At 43.7% G+C, this 21,519-nt stretch overlaps 1 protein-coding gene across 2 annotated transcripts in view; it reads right to left on the bottom strand.

Annotated features, from left to right (window-relative positions):
• Positions 1-1,067: 1,067 nt before the first annotated feature.
• The window catches only part of LOC115153127 (multimerin-2), a 28,424-nt gene continuing 7,972 nt past the window's right edge, over positions 1,068-21,519 (bottom strand). The window contains exons 2-8 of one of the 2 annotated variants that reach the window (XM_029698201.1): positions 18,316-18,438; positions 9,981-10,087; positions 9,612-9,695; positions 8,309-8,536; positions 4,236-4,672; positions 2,568-4,086; positions 1,068-2,180 (exon numbers count right to left, since the gene is read on the bottom strand). In XM_029698201.1, the coding sequence (XP_029554061.1) occupies positions 1,768-2,180; positions 2,568-4,086; positions 4,236-4,672; positions 8,309-8,536; positions 9,612-9,695; positions 9,981-10,087; positions 18,316-18,438 (2,911 nt within the window). In that variant the 3' untranslated portion in view covers positions 1,068-1,767. The remainder of the gene's footprint in view (positions 2,181-2,567; positions 4,087-4,235; positions 4,673-8,308; positions 8,537-9,611; positions 9,696-9,980; positions 10,088-18,315; positions 18,439-21,519) is intronic. The other variant, XM_029698202.1, reaches the window with a different exon arrangement.

The raw sequence follows: 21,519 nt of genomic DNA, 5'->3' as shown, positions 1-21,519 counted from the left end.
GGTCTGGTCTTGGGTTATTGTTTAATTTCCTTCCAATTAACTGTGTTGGTTTGACTGTGGAGAATGAGGCTAAAACCAGTAATGGTGTCTAGCACTGCCATCTGCTGGAGGAGAAAAGTACAGCATATTGATGTACTGTAATAAGAGTTAAACTTGTCAGTATGGAGCCAGTGTCTTGTAGAAAAGGGTCTGTTTCTCTACCTGGGGCCTTATACATGTACAGTACCATGAAAAAGTATTTGCCCCTTTCTGTTCTCTAATTTTGCATATTTTTGATTCTGAATTATATCAGATCTTAAACCATAACCTAATATTAGATAAAGGGAACCTGTGTTTACAAATATCAATATATACTTATTTTATTTAATTAAAGTTATGCAACACCCAATTCCCCTGTGTGAAAAAGTAATTGCCCCCTTACACTGAGTAACTGGTTGTGCCAACTTTAGCTGTAATGACTGCAACCAAACACTTCCTGTAGTTGTTGATCAGTCTCTCACATCTCTGTGGAGGAATTCTGGCCCACTTGCATTCAGAACTACTGTAACTCGGCAACATTTGTGTGTTTTCAAGCATGAACTGCTTGTTTCAAGTCCTGCCACAACATCTCAAATGGGATTAGGTCTGGACCCATGTCATCCAAAAAGTTTACTCAAGTTTGCCAAAAGGCATCTGGAAGCACCTAGATGATCATCAAGACTCTTGGAAGAATGTTCTATGGACAGATGATTCAAAAGTATAACTTTTTTGGACGACATGGGTCCCATTATGCCTGGCGAAAACCAAACGCTGCATTCCAAAGTAAGAACTTTATACCAACGGTCAAGTGTGATGGTTTGGGGATGCTTTTCTGCTTCAGGACCTGGATGACTTGCCTTAAAGCAGAATTCATGGTTCCTTCTGTGTCACAATTCTACAGGAGAATGTCAGGCCATTTGTCTGTGAGCTGAAGCTGAAGTGCAGAAAGACAATGATCCAAAACACTAAGTCTACTTTTTCACACAGGGGCATTGGGTGTTGCATAACTTTGTTAAAATAAATATGTAATTTTGTTCACTCAGGTTCCCTTTATCTAATATTAGGTTTTGGTTGAAGATCTGATAACATTCAGTATCTAGAATATGCAAATTAGAAAGGGGCAAATACTTTTTCACGGCACTGTATTAGAAATATTGCAGTCATAAAGCCCTGTATTCTGCCTTACCAAGCAAAAAGGCAGGCACTGCTCATAGCGTGGAACTGAGAAAAATTGATTTTATTTACCTTGGTTTCACAGTAACTTTATGAACTTACTGCTAACATGACGCCCATTTTCTCCAAAACACAATACGAGGCAGGATACTTGTCCACATGATTAAGCATGTATTTTATGTAGCAAAAATGACTAACTCATTTTGGACCAAATGAGCAGTTACTGCCTTTTTGCTTGGTAGGGCAGCATTGTGGTAGCATGGAGGGGAGTGTGATATCTTAAAGAAGCCCACCTTATGTTCTGAAAGTCAGTTTCTATAGAATATTGTTTTATGGTCTAGAATGCTCAAATGTTCCCGTTTCCCTTAGAATAACTTCAGGAAGGTTGCGTTGCAATGCTCTAAATGGTATACTGTATGACAAATGTTTTATACTCCCTGAACTTTCTACATACTCCCCCTCCCAATATCAATGTAAGAGATTGAAACGCAGGTTCCATAGTAGCTGTCAGTCTAGTGATTGATTGCTCTCAGGCCAACATCTCTCCTCGGACTATACAGAGCAGCCCCGGCATCCTCAGGTGGTCTGATGGAGCAGAAGCCCAGCGAAGGCGTTGTCTTTGGGGTCATCGGTCACCAGAGTCCCCTCATACAGTTCAAGCCGGAGCTCCTCTCCCTGCTGCATCTGTAGGAGACACACACGGGTGACGGGGCCAAACAATGCCATCTTGTCCTGATGCAGAGTAGCAGCCAGCTCCCCGTTCTCTCTCCTCAGCCCAGACAGCGAGGGGCCAGGTTCAAAGTTCAGCGTCAGCGTGAAGAGGTAAATTCCTGCCAAAGGTGCTTGGAACATCCCAGTGTGAGTTGAGTACATCTGGCCCAGGTTTAGCGATGTGTCCTCAAACACCAGGAGGCTGCTGTCACTTGGTCTGCTGCGCTGTATGCTTCTGGCCAGAAACATAAGGGGACTGTCCCCCAGCTTGGATAGCACTGAAAGAGAAGAGACAGGGAATTATCAACTGTTATCTGCTAACTGTTCATGGGCAGTATCAAAAATCGGGGGGAAAAAATATTGGTCACATACACATATTTAGCAGATGTTATTGCGGGTGTAGGAAAATGCGTTTAACCCATAGACACTCGCTATACTTCTGCTTAGACCACTTATAAGCCTGAACTAAAACATTTTTGGTTCACCAGGAGGCAGTCTTGGGTTGATTCTCTGTCATGCTCAGCGACTCCCTGTTTTAACCCATTGCAAGCACTGACTTGAGGGTGTTTCACATGTATAGATCAGAGTTTAAAGTGAACTTCCAGTCTTAGTGGATGTTAGAAAGAAAGAAAGAAAGACAAACACTTTCATAAATTGATGCCTACCTGATGTATCTCTCCTGCTACGAAGGTTATCTCTCTCTCCAATATGGTCTTTGATTCCCTCTTTGTTGTTATTGCGCTTCCTCTGTCTCTTCCCCTCCTTCCTCTTCATCAGGGCCCACAGCTGGTCCAAGTCCAGGGTGCTTTCTGAGTCGGCCAGTCCCTCTGAGTTACTGAAGACGTTCTTGAAGAGACTCAAATGATTCTCTAAACCCCTCCTCAGCCAGGCCACCTCTGCCTGCAGTTTGGCGCCATCTTTGGTGTTGTTGCAGCTGGCAGTACAAGGCCTGTACTCCAGCCTGTGGACCTTCTCCCCCAGCTCCTTCACTGCTTTCTCAAGGCTCCACAGGTCACTGTCAGAGTAGTCTTGCCGGTCCTCAGAGGCTGCTGAGACCACGAGGTGGTCACTCCTCTGGTCTCCACTCCTCCTCTTCAGGCCGCGGGAGGCCAAGTCTACCAGCACAGAGGGCTCGTCTGAGGCTGGGAACTCTTCTGCCCGGGCGGCCTCCAGCAGGGAGGTGAGACTGAGGTTCTGGCCCATGATCTGTTCCTGCATGTGGCGGAGCCTCTCCTGCAGTGCAGGGATGGAGTGGGCCTCCTGGTTGCTTAGGGGCCAGTCCATAAACCCCATCACCTCCTCTCCCAAGAGCATCTCCAGCACGTCGGTGTGGCGGATGGCATCGTTCAAAAGAGAAAAGAAGGAGCTGGAGAGGTGACGCATCTCACCCGCCAACCACTCGTCGCTCTCCCGCAGACTGAGCACGTCCTTCTGGATGTCCAGAAAGGAGGCCAGCAGCTGGGTCACATTGTGGTGGAGAGTCCTGCTCTTCTCTTGCTCAAAGGCCAGGGAGGCCTTGACGTGATCCAACCCCTGGTAGATGTCCTCCACAAAGGGACTCCAGCGCTCTGACCCAGCATCGGTACTCCCATCCAAGGCCAGCCGGTTGTCGTTGGCCAGCTCTGTGACGTTGGTCAGTCCCTGCTCCAAGCGTGAGATGGTGGCGGTGAATGCCTTGCAGTCACAGTCTCTGGCAGAGCTGACGTTCTTGTAGAACTGTGTGTACAGGTAGTCCATGTCCGTCTCCATGTCCTGCAGCTGCTTCGAGCGGAGGGTTAGGTTGCTGGCCAGCTCATTGACGCTGTTCAGCACGGCTACTTTAGCCGCCTCCACCTCCAGGCCCGTCTCCATGAACTGGATCTGGCTGTTCCTCCACGTTTGGGCAATGTTCTCCTCAAGGCCTCGGAAGCCTCTCTTCAGGTCCAGGACGTTGTCATTAGCTATCTCCAAGTCTTCAACCAGGGCATTCACCCTCACTGTGTTGTTGACCACCTTGTTGTCCAGACGAGCGATAGACTCCCACACTGCCGAGTCCTCTGGAGGGTGCTGGGCCTGATTGGGCTGGACCTGGTTGGGTTCTCTCCTGTCCCCTGGGCTGGTCAGGTCACTCTGGAGCTCTTCACTCAGATGCTCCTGCTCGAGCTTCATGTCTGACAGGGTGGCATTCAGGGACTCAAGATTAACCTACCCGGGAAACATATGAAAGGCATGAAGAACATTCTCACTTAATGCCCATTAAAAGTGTATGATACTAACACCGAAGTGAGAAACTAAGTCTCAAAGTTATGAATTATTAAATAGTTTCATCACCATGTCATGAGGGATTCACTGACCTGTAACATCTTGTCATTGTGTTTGATCTTGGCATCGATGTCTGTCTTGAAGTTGGTGATGTTATAGTGCAGCAAGGCATGCTGGGAGTGTAGCCTATCCGCCATCTCAGCTCTCTGTCTCTCCAGTTCCCTCCTCACCTCCTTGATGTCCTGGAAACTCTGCTCCAGCTTAGCCTCAAAGGCCTCAGGATCCTCTCTGGCACCTGCACCCCGCAGGGCCTCCTCCTTTACCTCCCACTGAGAGCTCCGGAGCTGGGCCACATCCTGGGACAGACCCCTGACCTCCAAGGTCAGGCGCTCCAAGGTGCGGTTGAAGCCATCCAACATGGGCTGGAGCTGGGACATCAGCAGGGCCATCATGTGGGGCAGAGGGAGGGGAGACAGGGAGTCTGCGTAGGGCAGTAGAGCGTCAGCCTCCACCTCACCCCTGATTGGGTCTGAGAGACAAACCAGGAAGTCAGTGCATAATATTTACTCACGTCAATCGGTATAAGGATTCAGAACAAGACTCATTTTCAGTTTTAGACATATCGACTTTACATTTGTAAATCATAGCAGTGCACAAGGCTGAGGTGACGCCACAACTGTACACCAACCAATGTGCATAGGAGCATAGCAAGGCTCCTTTTCAAAACCTGTTAGAATGTATTCTCTTAGAAAAGCAATTCATTCATATCAGTTGTGCCGTTAGTTCTCAGGAACAGTTATGAGAGCCTTTAGTTCCAAGAAATCTACAATTGAATTATTTTTTTGCTGATGAAGCCAAAGTAAAATGCCAAGTTGCCAAAAATAGCTATGCTCTGTGTTATTCCTATTTCCTGACCAATATTTTGGCATTTCATTTCCCCTATGTATTGGTTTTCCTGACAGGACCTCTTTGTTTACAAGAAAGCAGAGTGATTTAATGTTGGATGGGTTTGTTTCGTGGCAGTGTTTGTGCACCCCAGAGACAGCCCTAATGGAAGCAGTTCCTTTTAGAGTTATAAGATACAGGCTGCAGGGATTCTCACATTCCTCCTAGAAATTGTGTGGGGGTGTGCACGTGCGTGCGCATGCATGCATGTGTGTGTGTTTTTACTATTCTTGACCAGAAGTCCTCTCAAGAATAGTAAACGAAAATTCAGACAAGTGGGAACATTTTGCCAGTCCTCACAAGGAAAAAGGGCTATTTTAGGGTTAGGGAAAATAGGATTTTGAATAGGAATAAATGGTTTGGTCCCCACAACGATAGTAAAACAAGCATGTGCATGTGTGCGTGCATACTCGTCTGTGTGAGTGCGTATGTGACATTGAATTCCCCCACCCACATATACAGTGCCTTCGGAAAGTATTCAGACCCCTTGACTTTTTCCACATTTTGTTACGTTATAGCCTTATTCTAACATGGATCAAATATATATATATAATCCTTAGTCATCTACACACAATACCCCATAATGACAAAGCGAAAACAGGTTATAATTTATTTTCAAAAAGATACCTTATCTACATAAGTATTCAGAAGCTTTCCTATGAGACTCAAAATTGAGCTCTGGTGCATCCTGTTTCTACAACTTGATTGGAGTCCACCTGTGATAAATTCAATTGATTGGACATGATTTGGAAAGGTACACACCTGTCTATATAAGGTCCCACAGTTGACAGTGCATGTCAGAGCAACAACCAAGCCAGGAGATCAATGGAATTGTCCATAGAGCTCTGAGACAAGATTGTGTCGAGGCACAGATCTGGGGAAGGGTACCAAAAAATGTCTGCAGCATCACAGTGGCCTCCATCATTCTTAAATGGAAGAAGTTTGGAACCACCAAGACTCTTCCTAGAGCTGGGCGCCCAGCCAAACTGAACAATCGGGGGAGAAGGGACTTGGTCAGGGAGGTTTCAGCTTCTTAAATAGTACCAGCAAAGCACCAGTCTCAACGTGAACAGTGAAGAGGCCCCCCTCCCCTCCTTGGATGCATCCCGGAGTCACCTCTTCACTGTTGACGTTGAGACTGGTGTTTTTAGGGGTACTATTTAATGAAGCTGCCAGTTGAGGACTTGTGAGGAGTATGTTTCTCAAACTAGACACTCTGATGTACTTGTCCTCTTGCTCAGTTGTGCACCAGGGCCTCCCACTCTTTCTATTCTGGTTAGAGCCAGTTTGCCCTGTTCTATGAAGGGAGTAGTACAGCGCTTTGTTCGAGATCTTCAGTTTCTTGGCAATTTCTCGCATGGAACAGTCTTCATTTCTCAGAACAACGAGTTTCAGACTGACGAGTTTCAGAAAAAAGTTATTTGCTTCTGGCCATTTTGAGCCTGTAATCGAACCCACAAATTCTGATGCTCCAGATACTCAACTAGTCTAAAGAAGGACAGTTTTATTGCTGCTTTAATCAGCACAACAATTTATCAGCATTTGTGGGTTCGATTACAGGCTTAAAATGGCCAGAAACAAAGAACATTCTTCTGAAACTCGTCAGTCTATTCTTGTTCTGAGAAATGAAGGCTATTGTGCTAACATAATTGCGAAAGGGTTTTCTAATGATCAATTCACCTTTTAAAATGATAAACTTGGATTAGCTAACACAACGTGCTATTGGAACACAGGAGTGATGGTTGCTGATAATGGGCCTCTGTACGCCTATGTAGATATTCCATAAGAAAATCAGCCATTTCCAGCTACAATAGTCATTTACAACATTAACAATGTCTACACTGTATTTCTGATCAATTTGATGTTATTTTAATGGACAAAAAACACACTTTTCTTTCAAAAACAAGGACATTTCTAAGTGACCCCAAAATGTTGTTGTTGGTGTGTGTGTGTATATATATATATATATATATATATATACACACACACACATTATTTGGGGGGGGGGGTATTTATCAGGGAATGCTGCAGCACTCTCAGCACCCCTACTTCCCACAGCTATGGGTCAGTGGCACATGGACAATAATTTCCTCCGGGTTATTGTATAATTTGTGATTCCCCTTTTTTATATGCCTAGATTAGATGGTTGCAGGCATTTTTATGATTAACATTTGCTTCCCCAAACTTGAAACTCACATGATGTTTATGGAAGAGGGAGAGAAAGAGACCTGACTCAAACTAAAATGTCCACCGTACAGCAGAGCACGTATCAAACTCCAAACCCCCTCAACTGAATAGATAATAGCATATCATGAGCGCACTGTTTACAAATCAGAGCTGAAAGCTTTCCATGCAGAATGGGGCCCAATAGGCTATAAATATCAGGTTTTATAATAATTTATATCAATAATGCAATGAAAAATCTATATATTTTTTCATCCTTGCAGTTTTACGATTTCACTGCCAGGGGGTGCTGCTGCACCTCCAGCACCCATAATTCCCGTGGCTATGTCACCATGTGTGGCTAGAATATGAGACCTCACACTATGGTGTATTAGGCCCTTTAAGTCACCATTCTATTGTGGATTACATCATCTGTACACAATGTATGGGGGGGGGGACATTTTTTCCAGAAGGAAGAGAGGATTTCCTGAGAAGGAGGCTAATGAAGGGGGTGGGAGGACACTAAGCAGGCGTTCGTGGAAATGCCCCCCTCCCCTCCCGGTCAAGCGTTCCTCCTTTCAACTGTGGATTATTTACTGCACTAGTCTAAAGCCAGTCAATTCTCTCAGGGGATGTGGATGAGACAGGCAATTGACCAGACAGTAGGGCAGAAATAACAGCTGGGAGTGTAAACATGCCAAACAGGAGCTTGGAGACAAGATTTTGCTACTGTCTGAAAGTGCTGTTGATTTTCAAAGTTGTTTTGTATTGACATTGAATGGCCCATTCCTTGCTGGTTTGTTATTACCTATGAGATAGTGAGTGAACATGTTTTTGCATGTCCCGAAGAGGTTGATATATGGTGTTAGGCGTGTTGCCGTTGACGACCGTGCCTCCTTTTCATGGCCCTGATTTTGGCAGTGGTGAAAACATTCCTGGTCTTGGAGGTCCTAACATAACTTATTTTAATCAGGCTTCCTAACGTTTCCCTAACTTTTGCCCAGTGTGATTATCATGATTTTAGTACAGTAATGGTGATTCTAGGGTCCCAACCTACCTCCATTATGGAAATCCTGCAGGCGGTGGTAGGGGTGGGGGTGGTCATCGCCATGGTGAGGGATGTGCTCCTGGGCCTGTCGAGGGTATGAGGGGGGCTCTGGGGAACCTGTGTGTGTGTCGTTGTTGTTGTCAGCCTCTGAGGGATGGCTCTCGTGCAGAGGATTCTCAGACACCTGGAAGTCATTCTGCTCCCACTCAGGCTGGTGGGTGAGTCTAGACTGAGTGCCTAGACAGATAACAGATGGATAGAATTTTAGGAGCCATGGCTTTTATCAAGGTAAATATGTTTAACCACACTTTGTCCTTGTTTCTCCAGTGGCACATTGTTGTATCTATTGATGTGAACTGTGATCACAGCACTTGGATTGTAGTTATATGATTCCTCTTGGACTGGCACAGGACCACAGAGCAGTAGCTATGTCAGTGGGCAGACAACTCTCCCCTGACCCTGAGAACCATAGCCTTAGGTTTGCTCTCTGTCCACCACTTCTGACCCCACTTCAGCCAACCCTGTATGTGTGCTTGATTAGTGTGTGTAATACAATAGCTATTCGACTCTAGTGGTGGTGAAGAATTCAATATGTGAGCCCTCTACGGTTTAGGAAGCCCTCTCAATAAGGGACGTGGAGGGACTGAGAGCGGACCAGCCGACAATGAGGGACTTTACGTCTTTGTTACCTAAAACTGGCCCAAAAGTGCAGAGGGTTCTTTTTACATTTTTAGTCATTTAGCAGACGCTCTTATCCAGAGCGACTTACAGTAGTGAATACATACATTTTATGCATTTTTTTTTTGTTGTACTGGCCCCCCCGTGGGAATCGAACCCACAACCCTGGCGTTGCGCACACCATGCTGGCGTTTGCAAACACCATGCTCTACCAACTGAGCCACAGGGAAGCTTTTAGGTCCCTAGTGTCTCAGACTTCTGACTGTTTTCAGTCTTTCTTTCTCTCATGCCTGCAAATGTGCTTGTGTACTGGTGACTCCGTGTGTTTGGGCTCCTAGCTACACCAGTGCCGTAGTTGGAGGGCTTAGGGCAGGTTGGGATGGGGTCACACCCCCTTTTAAGGCCTTGCTTGATGTCCTGAGAACGGTTCACAACCCCTTTCCTCCCTCCCCCGGGAAGTGACGAACATCCCACAGCCTGCTATAGCATTTACCCAAACACTCGCTCTCCTGGGCCACTGGCGTTTCCTCAGTTTATTCAGTTTGAGTCAGAGAGGGCGTCATGGGGCATTTGATTGCGGGCAGTTTACCCAGTCCCCCCCCTCCCTCCCTCCCTCCGATGAGCAGACCTCTACCTGTGTGGTGAGGCTCACTGTCTCCTGGATGTGGTCGTCCTGCCATTGTGGGGTCTGCAGAGTCAGATATATGGCCATCAACTACTGGGGAAGGGAGAGCGAGGGATAGAGGAAGAGAGCAGGAGCACAGAGAGAGGATGTTACTTTTATTGGTTCCACAGTTTTCGTAAACACATTAATTTCCCAGCTGGTTCCTCTCGCTGAGTTAAGGGCCATTTCACACACAGGAAATCTACTTGAGATAACAAGAGTCAAACTCTGCAAGTAATACAGGAGAAAACTTAGAGTAGGCCTGTGGAGGTATATTGCACCATAAGGTTACCTTTTATACCATGTGTGTATCAGTTGTGTGTAGCTCTGTATCAGTACCCGTTTCCTCGCAGTTCTCCCCTCCATGTCCTGTGCAGCACCTCCACAACAGGGCGGTGAAGATCTTCTGGTCTAATCTGTAGACTGGCCGGGTAGAGAGCTTGTACCTAAACACACATAAAAACGCACAAACCAAAATCATTGGATTACACCTGATTACATTACAACTCCTATTTGCCATATCTTTAATATGAGTCTTTTGAAAAGTATTTGTCCACAAACCTGGAGAGAAGCTTAAGTGATTCCACTACCCAACAATGGTAAAGCTCCCTTTACTTGCTCTAATATCCGACCAATCAGCTTGCTGCCAGTTCTCAGTAAACTTATCGAACAAATTTTGTTTAACCAGATACATTTTTTTACAGAGAAATAGCATTGTAACAACTGACTTTCAGCACCCTTCTAGGGAAGGGTACTCAACATGTACTGCACTGACACAAATGACTGTTGATTATCTGAAAGAAGATTGTGGGAGTTGTATTGTTAGACTTCAGCGCTGCTTTTGATATCATTGCTAATTTTTTATTAAAAAAAACTTTACATCTGCCATATTATGGATAGAAAGCTAGAGTATGTATCTGATAGAACACAGGGGGTTTACTTTAATGGGAGCTTCTCTAATGTAAAACTTGTGGAATTCCACATGGGAGCTGGCTTGGCCCTTTACTGTTTTCATTAATGATCTCCCACAAGCCTTAAACAAAGCCTATGTTCACAGATGATTCAACACTATACTATAACATCTGCTAAATATGTGTCCCATAACATTTAAAATTGTATTCATACATGTCAGTACCCACACTTAGTGAAATCCCTGCAACCCTAAACAAAGAGTTGCAGTCAGTCTTAGAATGGGTGCCTAGTAATAAACTAGTCCTGAATATATCAAAAACTAAAAGCAGAGTGCGAATTACGGGGGGCCCAGGTGGGTCTCAGACCCCCTAATGAGACATGAGTCCCACTAAATGCAACAAAGTTAAACTTTGGGGGGGTACCTAAACAATGCAAATATAATCATTCTCCTATTTGTTTAAAATTACATTTGTACTGCTACAGTGGTACATTTTAAAATAAAAGCTTATTCCAAATTAAACGTACACCCCCACCTCTGTGTCATGGTTTAGAAAATATATTCCATGTGGCTGCACAGTTATTGGGCTGCACTTGTCATCCCGGGAAAGTCCCATATCTCAGCCCCTTTTCAGGTGTCTCAACTTTTATTTGTAAGCAAGAAACATCAGTTAATTCAGGCTACAAGAGTGCAGACCCAACGACAGTCAATGAATGTCATTACACTTTTTGGTGCTTTGTAACAGATCTCTTTTTCCATTCATCAAATGGTGCCAGTGCACGGTTTGGATGCTGGAATTATTTTTGGAGTGGACGGACAGGCGCAGGTAGCCTACTTTCTGAAATGATTTGTTTGACAGTAAGATGAAAACATCATGACTGATTGTGTTCATGCCTCCCCCTTAAAAAAATAAATTATTACATGGCGTCTTTACTATTAAGTGTGTGCCATTGGAGGTCCCTAGAAAATAATTGAGACCCCCCCCCCCGAATGTGACGGCATAATTCATATTCTGACTAAAAGCATTGTATTTAGTACAAACCATTCCCTAACTACTAGACCTCAGCTGAATCTGGTAATGAATGATGTGGCTATTGAGCAAGTAGAGGAAAATAAACTTCTTGGTGTTACCGTACACTGTAAATGATCATGGTCAAGGCATTTTGATTCTATTGTTATGAAGATGAGGGGTCTCTATGTGATGGTGTGTTTTTTACAACACGTTCAAGCAAACAAGTCCTGCAGGCTCTGGTTCTACCACATCTATGGCCCAGTTATATGGTCAGGAGCTGCTTCATACTCGTCGCCAAACCCACTGGCTCCAGGTCATCTACAAGTCTCTGCTAGGTAAAGTCCCGCCTTATCTCAGCTCGCTGGTCACCATAGCTGCACCCACCCGTAGCACGCGCTCCAGCAGGTACATCTCACTTGTCACCCCCAAAGCCAATTCCTCCTTTGGCCGCCTCTCCTTCCAGTTCTCTGCTGCCAATGACTGGAACGAACTACAAAAATCTCTGAAACTGGAAACACTTATCTCCCTCACTAGCTTTAAGCACCAGTTGTCAGAGCAGCTCACAGATCACTGCACCTGTACATAGCCCATCTATAAATAGCTCAAACTACTACCTCTTCCCCTACTGTATTTATTTATTTAGCTCCTTTGCACCCCAGTATTTCTACTTTGCACACTCATCTACTGTCAAATCTACCATTCCAGTGTTTTAATTGCTATATTGTATTTACTTCGCCACCATGGCCTATTTATTGCCTTTACCTCCCTTATCTCACCTCATTTGCTCACATTTTATATAGACTCATTTTTCTACTGTTATTGACTGTATGTTTGTTTTACTCCATGTGTAACTCTGTTACAACTTGCCTACCTGGTTAAATAAAGATGAAATAAACATGTTTTTTTAAAAGGAGGAGCTCGGAAAGCTGCAGCTGGTCCACAACAGAGCAGCACATCTTGCGCTTCACTGTAAACAGAAGGTCAATATCAACAAGATGCATGCCAGTCTCTCATGGCTCAAAGTAGAGGAAAAATGTACTGCATCACTTGTTTTTATGCGAAAAATGACTGTGTTAAAGATCCCAAATTGTCTGTATAATGAAATACCATACAGCTCGGCCAGACATACTTAACCCCACCATACATGACACCAGCGGTCTCTTCATAGTCCCCAAATCCAAAATAAATGTAAGGAAATGCACAGTATTATACAGAGCTATGTTTACATGGAACTCCCATCTCATCAAATGACTCAAGCAAACAGCAAAATGTGCTTTAAAAAATCAACAAATAAAACAACTCACGGCACAACGCCTCTCTACTACACTGATACACAGGTAACTGCCAAAATAATGCAAACGCTTAAGTAAATGAGGGATACAAAGTATATTGAAAGCAGGTGCTTCCACACAGGTGTGGTTCCTAAGTTAATTAAGCAATTAACATCCCATCATGCTTAGGGTCATGTATAAAAATGCTGCGCAGGCCATTATTTTGGCTACCATAGCTATGCCCCCATAGGATGACAATACCCACAGGGCACGAGGGGTCACGAGCATGAAAGTGATGTAAACCATATGCCATCACCATCTCAGTCACCAGATCTCAATCCAATTGAACACTTCAAAAAGAAAAGAGGACCAAGGCACTCTTCATATAATTAATTAAAATGCCTTTATTTATATGGCATGTCAAATGGAAACAAAGATGAATAATAACTGGTTTTCGCTGCATCAGGGAGTACAAATGTATGATAATACAATGTCCTCTTTTGAACAGCGTTTTACAATCAACCCTGATTTTATAGAATTAATTGGACAACACCTAGTAAGCAATACTTTACACATTAAAAAGTGAAACGTTATCAAAATGCAAATCAAGGCTAGAAGCATCATAACCCCTAGAAAAGTTTGTCAACCTTGAATATGACTAGGCAAAATGGTAAGAATAGGAGAGCCATCTATTTTATAGTACACTAGATCACCGCAAACATGGACCACAGCCGTCTAAACATACCTGAGGGCAATAGAGAAATATGTCCACTAGATGACAGCAAAGGAACCTCTCTCCACCCAACAGGAAAAGTGAGAAATCCATATCTTTATTTAAACCAGGGTATTTAGTGGCCTGTAGTTTGTAAATCCAAAAACTGTCCCTTTGGTTAAGCTGTTTAAGACGGTCCCCTTTTCTAATTGAGGTCGGAATATGATCAATACCCAATTTAATCCAATTGAACTCTTATTGGAGATTCTTGAGTGGCGCCTGAGACAGCGTTTTCCAACACCATCAACAAAACACTAAATAATGGAATTTCTTTAGGAAAAATAAAAAACAAATACAAAATATGTTTTATTGTCACGTACACCGGATAGGGGCAGTACAGTGTGTTGTTTTACAGGGTCAGCCATAGCACTATGGCGCCCCTGGAGCAAATGAGGGTTAAGTGCCTTGCTCAAGGGCACATTGACAGAGTTTTCACCTTGTCATGTTGTCGCATCCCTCCAATAGAGTTCCAGATTGTTGTAGAATCTACGCCAAGGCGGAATGAAGTTATTCTGGCTCATGTTGGCCCAACGCCCTATTAGGATCCTTTATGTTGGCGTTTCCTTTATTTTGGCAGTTACCTGTATTTACTGTATGTGTGAAGATGCTACTGAATCTAGGCCAAGAGTATAGGTCTCTGGTTTTTTTTATAGCTTTATGTCAGTACAGGACCTTATTCTTATTTTACATGTACATACCTCTGTCCTTAAGCTGTTCTTGTCTATTCATATTCTGTAATGTGTCATATTTTATGCTTTGTGTGGACCCCAGGAAGAGTAGCTGCTGCAATAGCAACAGCTAACGGGGATCCTAATAAAAGAACAAAATAAAACTAGAAAAATACCATTTACTGAAGTAAATGTGGTGTGCGTGCTAGTCTTGAAGTATTTATGGTTGTGAAATAATAGTCGTGGTGGTAATGGTACTTGCGGCAGTAGTAATGTCAGTGGTAGTAATAGGGTTTTCATATGATATGTGTTAGTTAGTCAGAGGCTTCATTCCCATAGGGGGCACAAGGGCAAGTGCCCCCTTAGATTTAATTTTTAAAAATCTGTCAGCGGTATTTTGCGGAGTAGGCACACTCACTGGACCAGGCAAAGAGTAAGCCCCCCTATTCTCCCTAGTAAGTGGTTCCTTCCAAGGTGCACCACACACAGCGTTTGATTTGATTTTACCTGCCGGTGATGGGCAGTACTCGCAGGAGTAGACCCAGCGCCAGGATAAAGTGACTAAGGGGCAGTTGAAATCGTCGAGGGGGCACAACTTTTGGGGATTCTTGCATTGGAATTATATTGAGGTCTGATCATATAATTACGCTATATCACAATAAACATAAAGTTCAAATGGTGAGACTCTGAGATCATTGAGTGCTTTTGAAGTGACAGGTAGGCTACAGATTTCTCACCAATCTACGCTGCGCTGTATCAGCACAATGGACAGCGCCCTACAACAAGGCCGTTTTGGTAATGAGTATAGGCTACAAGATAGATAGGGTAATTCACCTATTACACAGAGCCTATGTAAATGCAGCCATACACACAGCTGTCTTAACAAAATAATGCAAACTAAATGCTGAAATTAGTAGCCTAGTTATTCATGCATGCAAACAAAAGTACTGAATAGCAGTTTGGCTTTGAATACCGACATAACTGCGAATGTGAACAGAACAAAACAGTGGTACCAAGTACACAAAATATCAGGTCAATAAAGTCATTACACAATCTATATTTAGTCTAGTTACATTAACAGTAAACAAACGCAGTAAACAAAAAGCGAATGGAGAGCCAAATAACCAAAACATATCATATAGTCTTCGACAGTGAGATGCAGCCATGCACAGTTGTCTTGCCAAATAATATGGCCTATGGAAGGTGATGTCCTTCATTATTTTCCATAGCCCTCGTTGATTATCCATTTTTATACAACGGATAATCAACGCCTCCATAATGACAAAAATGTGTTACATTTTTGCACATTTCAAATATTTTTTTTAATTAAATATTACATTTACATAAGTATTTAGACCCTTTACTCAGTACTTTGTTGAAGCACCTTTGGCAGCGATTACAGCCTCAAGTCCTCTTGAGTATGCTGCTACAAGCTTGGCACACCTGTATTTGGGGAGTTTCTCCCATTCTTCTCTGCAGATCCTCTCAAGGTCTAGCAGGTTGGATGGGGAGCATTGCTGCATAGCTATTTTCAGGTCTCTCCGGAGATTTTCGATCGGGTTCAAGTCCGGGCTCTGGCTGGGCCACTCAAGGACATTCAGAGACTTGTCCCGAAGCCACTCCTGCATTGTCTTGGCTGTGTGCTTAGGGTCATTGTCTTGTTGGAAAGTGAACCTTCGCCCCAGTCTAAGGTCCTGAGTGCTCAGGTTTTCATCAAGGATCTCTCTGTACTTTGCTCAGTTCATCTTTCCCTCGATCCTGACTAGTCTCCCAGTCCCTGCCGCTGAAAAACATCCCCACAGCATGATGCTGCCACCACCATGTTTCACCGTAGGGACTCCGGAGGCCATATCTTCAATTTAAACCTACTAGAAAGTGTGTGCCCTCAGGTCTAGAGGGAAGCAAAAGTCATTCCGCTTCCCAAGAATAGTAAAGCCCCCTTTACTGGTTCAAATAGCCAACCAATCAGCCTGTTACCAACCCTTAGTAAACTTTTGGGAAAAATTGTGTTTGACCAGATACAATGCTATTTCACAGGAAAGAAATTGAAAACACCCTTTCAGCACGCTTAAAGGGAAGGACATTCAACAAGCACTTACACAAAGGACTGACACTAAAAATACTGTGGGGGCTGTTTTGTTAGACTTCAATGCGGCTTTTGATATTATCGATCATAGTCTTCTGCTGGAAAAACGTATGTGTTATGGCTTTACACCCCCTATTGTGGATAAAGAGTTACCTGTCTAACAGGACACAGAAGGTGTTCTTTAATGGAAGCCTCTCCAACAAAATCCAGGTAGAATCAGGAATTTCCCAGGCATGCTGTCTAGGCCCCTTACTTTTTCAATCTTTACTAACAACATGCCACTGGCTTTGAGTAAAGCCAGGGTGTCTATGTATGCGGTTGACTCAACACTATACACGTCAGCTACTAAAGCAACTGAAATAACTGCAACACTTCACCAGAAGCTGCAGTTAGTTTCAGAATGGGTGGCAAGGAATACGTTAGTCTTACATATTTCTAAAACTAAAAGCATTGTATTTGGGACAAATCATTCACTAAACCCTAAACCTCAGCTAAATCTTGTAATAAAGAATGTGGACATTGAACAAGTTGAGGTGACTATACTGCTTGGAGTAACCCTGGATTGTAAACTGTCATGGTCAAAACATATTGATACAACAGTAGCTAAAATGGGGAAAAGTCTGTCCGTAACAAAGCACTGCTCTGCCTTCTTAACAGCATTATCAACAGGACAGGTCCTACTGGCTCTAGTTTTGTCACACCTGGACTACTGTTCAGTCAGGTGCCACAAAGAGGGACTTTGGAAATATGCAATTGGCTCAGAACAGGGCATTATAGCTGGCCCTTGGATGTACACGGGGAGCTAACATTAATAATATGCATGTCAATCTCTCCTGGCTCAAAGTGGAGGAGAGATTGACTTCATCACAACATGTGAGAGGTGTCCAATGTTGAATGCACTGAGATGTCTATTTGAACTACTGGCACACAGCTTGGACACCAATGCAAACCCCACAAGACATGCCACCAAAGGTCTCTTCACAGTCCCCAAGTCCAGAACAGACTATGGGAAGTGCACAGTCCTACATAGAGCCATGACTACATGGAGCTCTATTCCACATCAAATAACTGATGCAAGCAGTAGAATCCGATTTTAAAAACATAAAAATGCACCTTATGGAAAAGCGGGGACTGTGAAGAGATACAAACACACACACACACACACACACACACACACACACACACACACACACACACACACACACACACACATGGATTTTGTGTTGTAGATACAGTGGTAGTAAAGTAGTGGCCTGAGGGCACACACTTAATGTGCTTGCTGTGAATGTATTGTCATGTTTTTACAAATACAAATGGAGCGGGATGCACCTGAGCTCAATTTTGAGTCTGAATACTTATGTAAATAATGGTATTTCTGTTTTTATTTTTTATAAATTTGCAAAAATGTATAAAAACCTGTTTTCCCTTCGACATTATGGGGTATTGTTTGTAGATTGATGAGAAAAATACATTATTTAATCAATTTTAGAATAAGGCTGTAACGTAACAAAATGTGGAAAAGGGAAGGGGTCTGAATACTTTCCGAATGCACTGTAGGTAAATTAGCTTTCCGTTTTCTTGTACATTATATGTGGAACACATTTCAATGTTCTTAAATGTGATGTTCTGGTGCCTCTGGGGCAATTCAGAAAGCTGATTGAGGACCTTATTACTGATGAATGTGTGTGTTTGTTATGACCGTGTTTTGCATTTTGTATTTATATTTTGATGTGTATTTTCTGTCATTTAGGTAATTCAGGGCTCATCTGTAAAAGAGGCCTTGCTCTCAGTACTCCTTGATGAAATAAAGTTGAAATAAAACATACAAAAATAAACAAGATGTGTGTGGGAGATTGGAGAATCTGAGTGTGCATCATGCAATCTGTAATATAATGCATTGTACTGTTAGTATGAGGTTTGAGTTGACGTTTGAATGCACAGTGGGATGAACTCACATGACAAGCTGGCAGTCAGGTGTGCCGTTGGGACAGGGGCTCTGAGACTTGATGGTGTATTCCTCTGTGCCACAGGAGACAGCCGTGGTGACAATGCGCCGGTGCACGAATGCACACCAGTTCCTGAAAGAGAGAGACACACACACAGCGCCATTCCTTTGATACTGTGCAATCTCTGTGTGTAATGACACCGGAAACTGGGAGACCGTTGATATAATCTATGGAGAGATATTACATCCTCTAGGGGCACGGCGCTGCTGCCAGACCCTGTTCGTTTGTTTATAGTTATATCGCTCAATTTTGTTTTGTTTAGTCTAAGTCCAAGTGCGTCGCAAGTTTGAAAGTGGATTGTACATGGCATGTGTGACCCTGTTCATCCTGATTGCTGTAATATTCAAAAAACTTTACAATCACTAACGGAGATTGTATGGAGTCAGTGAGTAAAACGACCACCATCACCTACACCCGTGAGAATCTGCTCTCTTTCCAAGATAAAACCTCACACCCTCGAAAACACCATTGCCTTACCTGATTGTTGTTCTACAAAGTCAAAAACTGAAACTAAGAAGAAGCGAGACTCAAGCGGTGGTGTCAGGAACAGACTACGGAGGCGGGGAAGCCGTCACCCGCTCCCAGCGATCACCATGTCAAACGTGCGGTCACTAAATATTAAACTGGATGAGTTAGCGGCCAAGGCTAAATTTGAGGGCGATTTTAGGAGAAGCAAGCAATCTGCTTTACAGAAACGTGGCTCAAGCAGGACGATATTGATGTGAACATTGATGGATACACTGTAATTAGAGCAGATCGAGACAAAACAACATCACATAAATCAATAGCTGGAGGCTGTGTATCTTTGTAGTTAATACTTGGGCCACACAGTGTAATGTGATTGTTCAATCACATTACACTGTGTGACCCAAGTATTAACTAGAAAGTGTTTACCAGAGACTATGAGATGGTCATTATATCATTCAGGCCATTCTATCTACCACGCGAGTTTAGACAGATTACCATTATTCTGGTACAGTACCAGTCAAAAGTTTGGACACAACTACTCATTCAAGGGTTTTTCTTTATTTTCTACATTGTAGAATAATAGTGAAGACATCAAAACTATGAAATAACACATATGTAACCAAAAAAGTGTAGTAACCAAAAAGGTGTTAAACGAATTAAAATATATTTTAAACTTGAGATTCTTCAAAGTAGCCACCCTTTGCCTTGATGACAGCTTTGCACGCGACCTCCTCTCACCTTCTACGCCCTCAGTTCAAAAGGCTTCCCTCTGGCCGGTGCTTTAGCATGCCCGTGGCCAAGACGAAGGTGTTGGACTACTAAATGCAATGTCAATTGTATTGGTATATGTACTTATCTATCTATTTTAACTATGCAGTTGGGGCAGCTGTCAGTTGTGAGCGAATGTATCAATGTCCTGTTTTGAGTGTAAGCAGTATGCTAAACTGACTGTTTTATATGTATGATGTGAGAATGTATGTGTGTGTCATTCGTTTAATGTAAGGTGATGCCAAAGAAAAACTTCCATCCTGGATGGACAATAAAGTTTTATTCTATACTATTATAGGTTTCTGGGGTGAAGGTCTGTCTTCCTCCTGGGCTTACAGCGCTCTCTCCCTGCTACTGCTGCTGTCTCACAGTTTGCTTGTTTGCAATTCTGTGGTTTTCCTTCCTGTTTCTACAGGTCAGGGCTACAAACATAGCATCCGGCACTGACCACTGGACTTCCCATAATCTAACAGTCATTTTGATTTATTTTTAACAGGGCCAAAAATAAAATCCATTCAGCAGCATCTGCCTTTTCACCCAACCTTATTTGGGTGTCGTTGCAACGTTATTTGGGTGTTGTTGCAACCTTATTTGGGTGTTGTTGGACTCTTGAAGAATGTATTGTTTCGGTGGTCTACATTTCTTATGACGTTTTTAACCCTTTTCTATTTTACAATTGCTTTTTCTATTTTACAGTCTCCCTCCTGACCCCTATCTACCCTTCATTACTATATAATGGGTCTTTTACTGCCAGCTTCAGTGCCCAGGCCTGGCATGGTGAGCCACCCGCCTGGCTCCTCTCGAGGGTAGTGTTGAAAGAATGATCCCCCGCTTCCAACTCAGCCTTCTCAGCACGTAGCAACTACTGACTGGGCCAAGACATCATCTATGGGCTGGCTTTCTTGTCAGGACCTTCACACTGCTGTCTGCATATATCTAATCAGGGGAATTGTATTTGCTTTTATTTACCAGCAGATTTAATTTCAATGAATTCCACAGGTATTCATTTATCTCAATTTCTGGAGAATTATGCCTTCTTATTCCATTTGGCCCCCATGACCTTCCTTTGCTACAGCGGCTCTCCCCTTCTGACCCTCCCTTACCAGCACAAACCTGCACTGAGCTTTGCTATCCTGCTTCAGACCCAGACTGTCCAAACAACCCATTAGAGAAGGTATAGGATAGCCAGGGGTCAGTCTACAACACTGCAGAGGTCATCTCGCCCCTGACTCCAGGTGAGACAGGTGCAGAGGGGATGAATTTCACTGCTCCTGGGTGGCCCTGTCTCGACCAGTCTGATTGAGACAAACCTCACGCCCCTCTGTCCCATCAACCAGGGACAGAGTTGACTAAACACCAGGCGAGCAGCTCAGCCTGGGGCCCCTCAAACTGACATGTGGTAGAGTGTGACATGTCAAATCTGGTGTTTGGTGTTTTTTCTGGCTTACCTCGCTGAACCTGTGAGGCAAGGCAAAGTGGCTGCTATGTTTTGCCAAACCACTCCCTTCCACTGTGGTCTGTAGCATTGTATGGAGGCTGAATTTGTGGGGACACCGGTCAAGGGTTAATTAACTCTGCGTGTTTGAGTTGGAGTGTTTTCCGAACAGGACAATCTTTATTATTACCCCCCCAGTTTGTCAGTCATGAATCAAGCCGTGGGACTCACAGGACCTTGTATTGGACAATTCTCAACATGACTGTGTCATTGGCTCTCTAATCCACCACTTCTGTGTCCAGGCCAGACCAAACAAAGAGCCTTGACGGTCCAGGGGTGCAGCTGCAGAGGAGTGGAGAAGATTAAACCAAAATACTTCATCTGTTTCCAAGGCAACAAGCAAGTGGCTGCATCGTTGTGGCCCTGACATTGGAGTGTTTCCGAAGTCCTTCATGCACTGTACAGACACATATACCGCCGCG

Source organism: Salmo trutta, chromosome 18, assembly GCF_901001165.1.
Source record: "Salmo trutta chromosome 18, fSalTru1.1, whole genome shotgun sequence".
Classification (NCBI taxonomy): Eukaryota; Metazoa; Chordata; class Actinopteri; order Salmoniformes; family Salmonidae; genus Salmo; species Salmo trutta.
The sequence above is the reverse complement of the archived record's forward strand: the minus strand, read 5'-3'. Positions and strand labels throughout refer to the sequence as shown.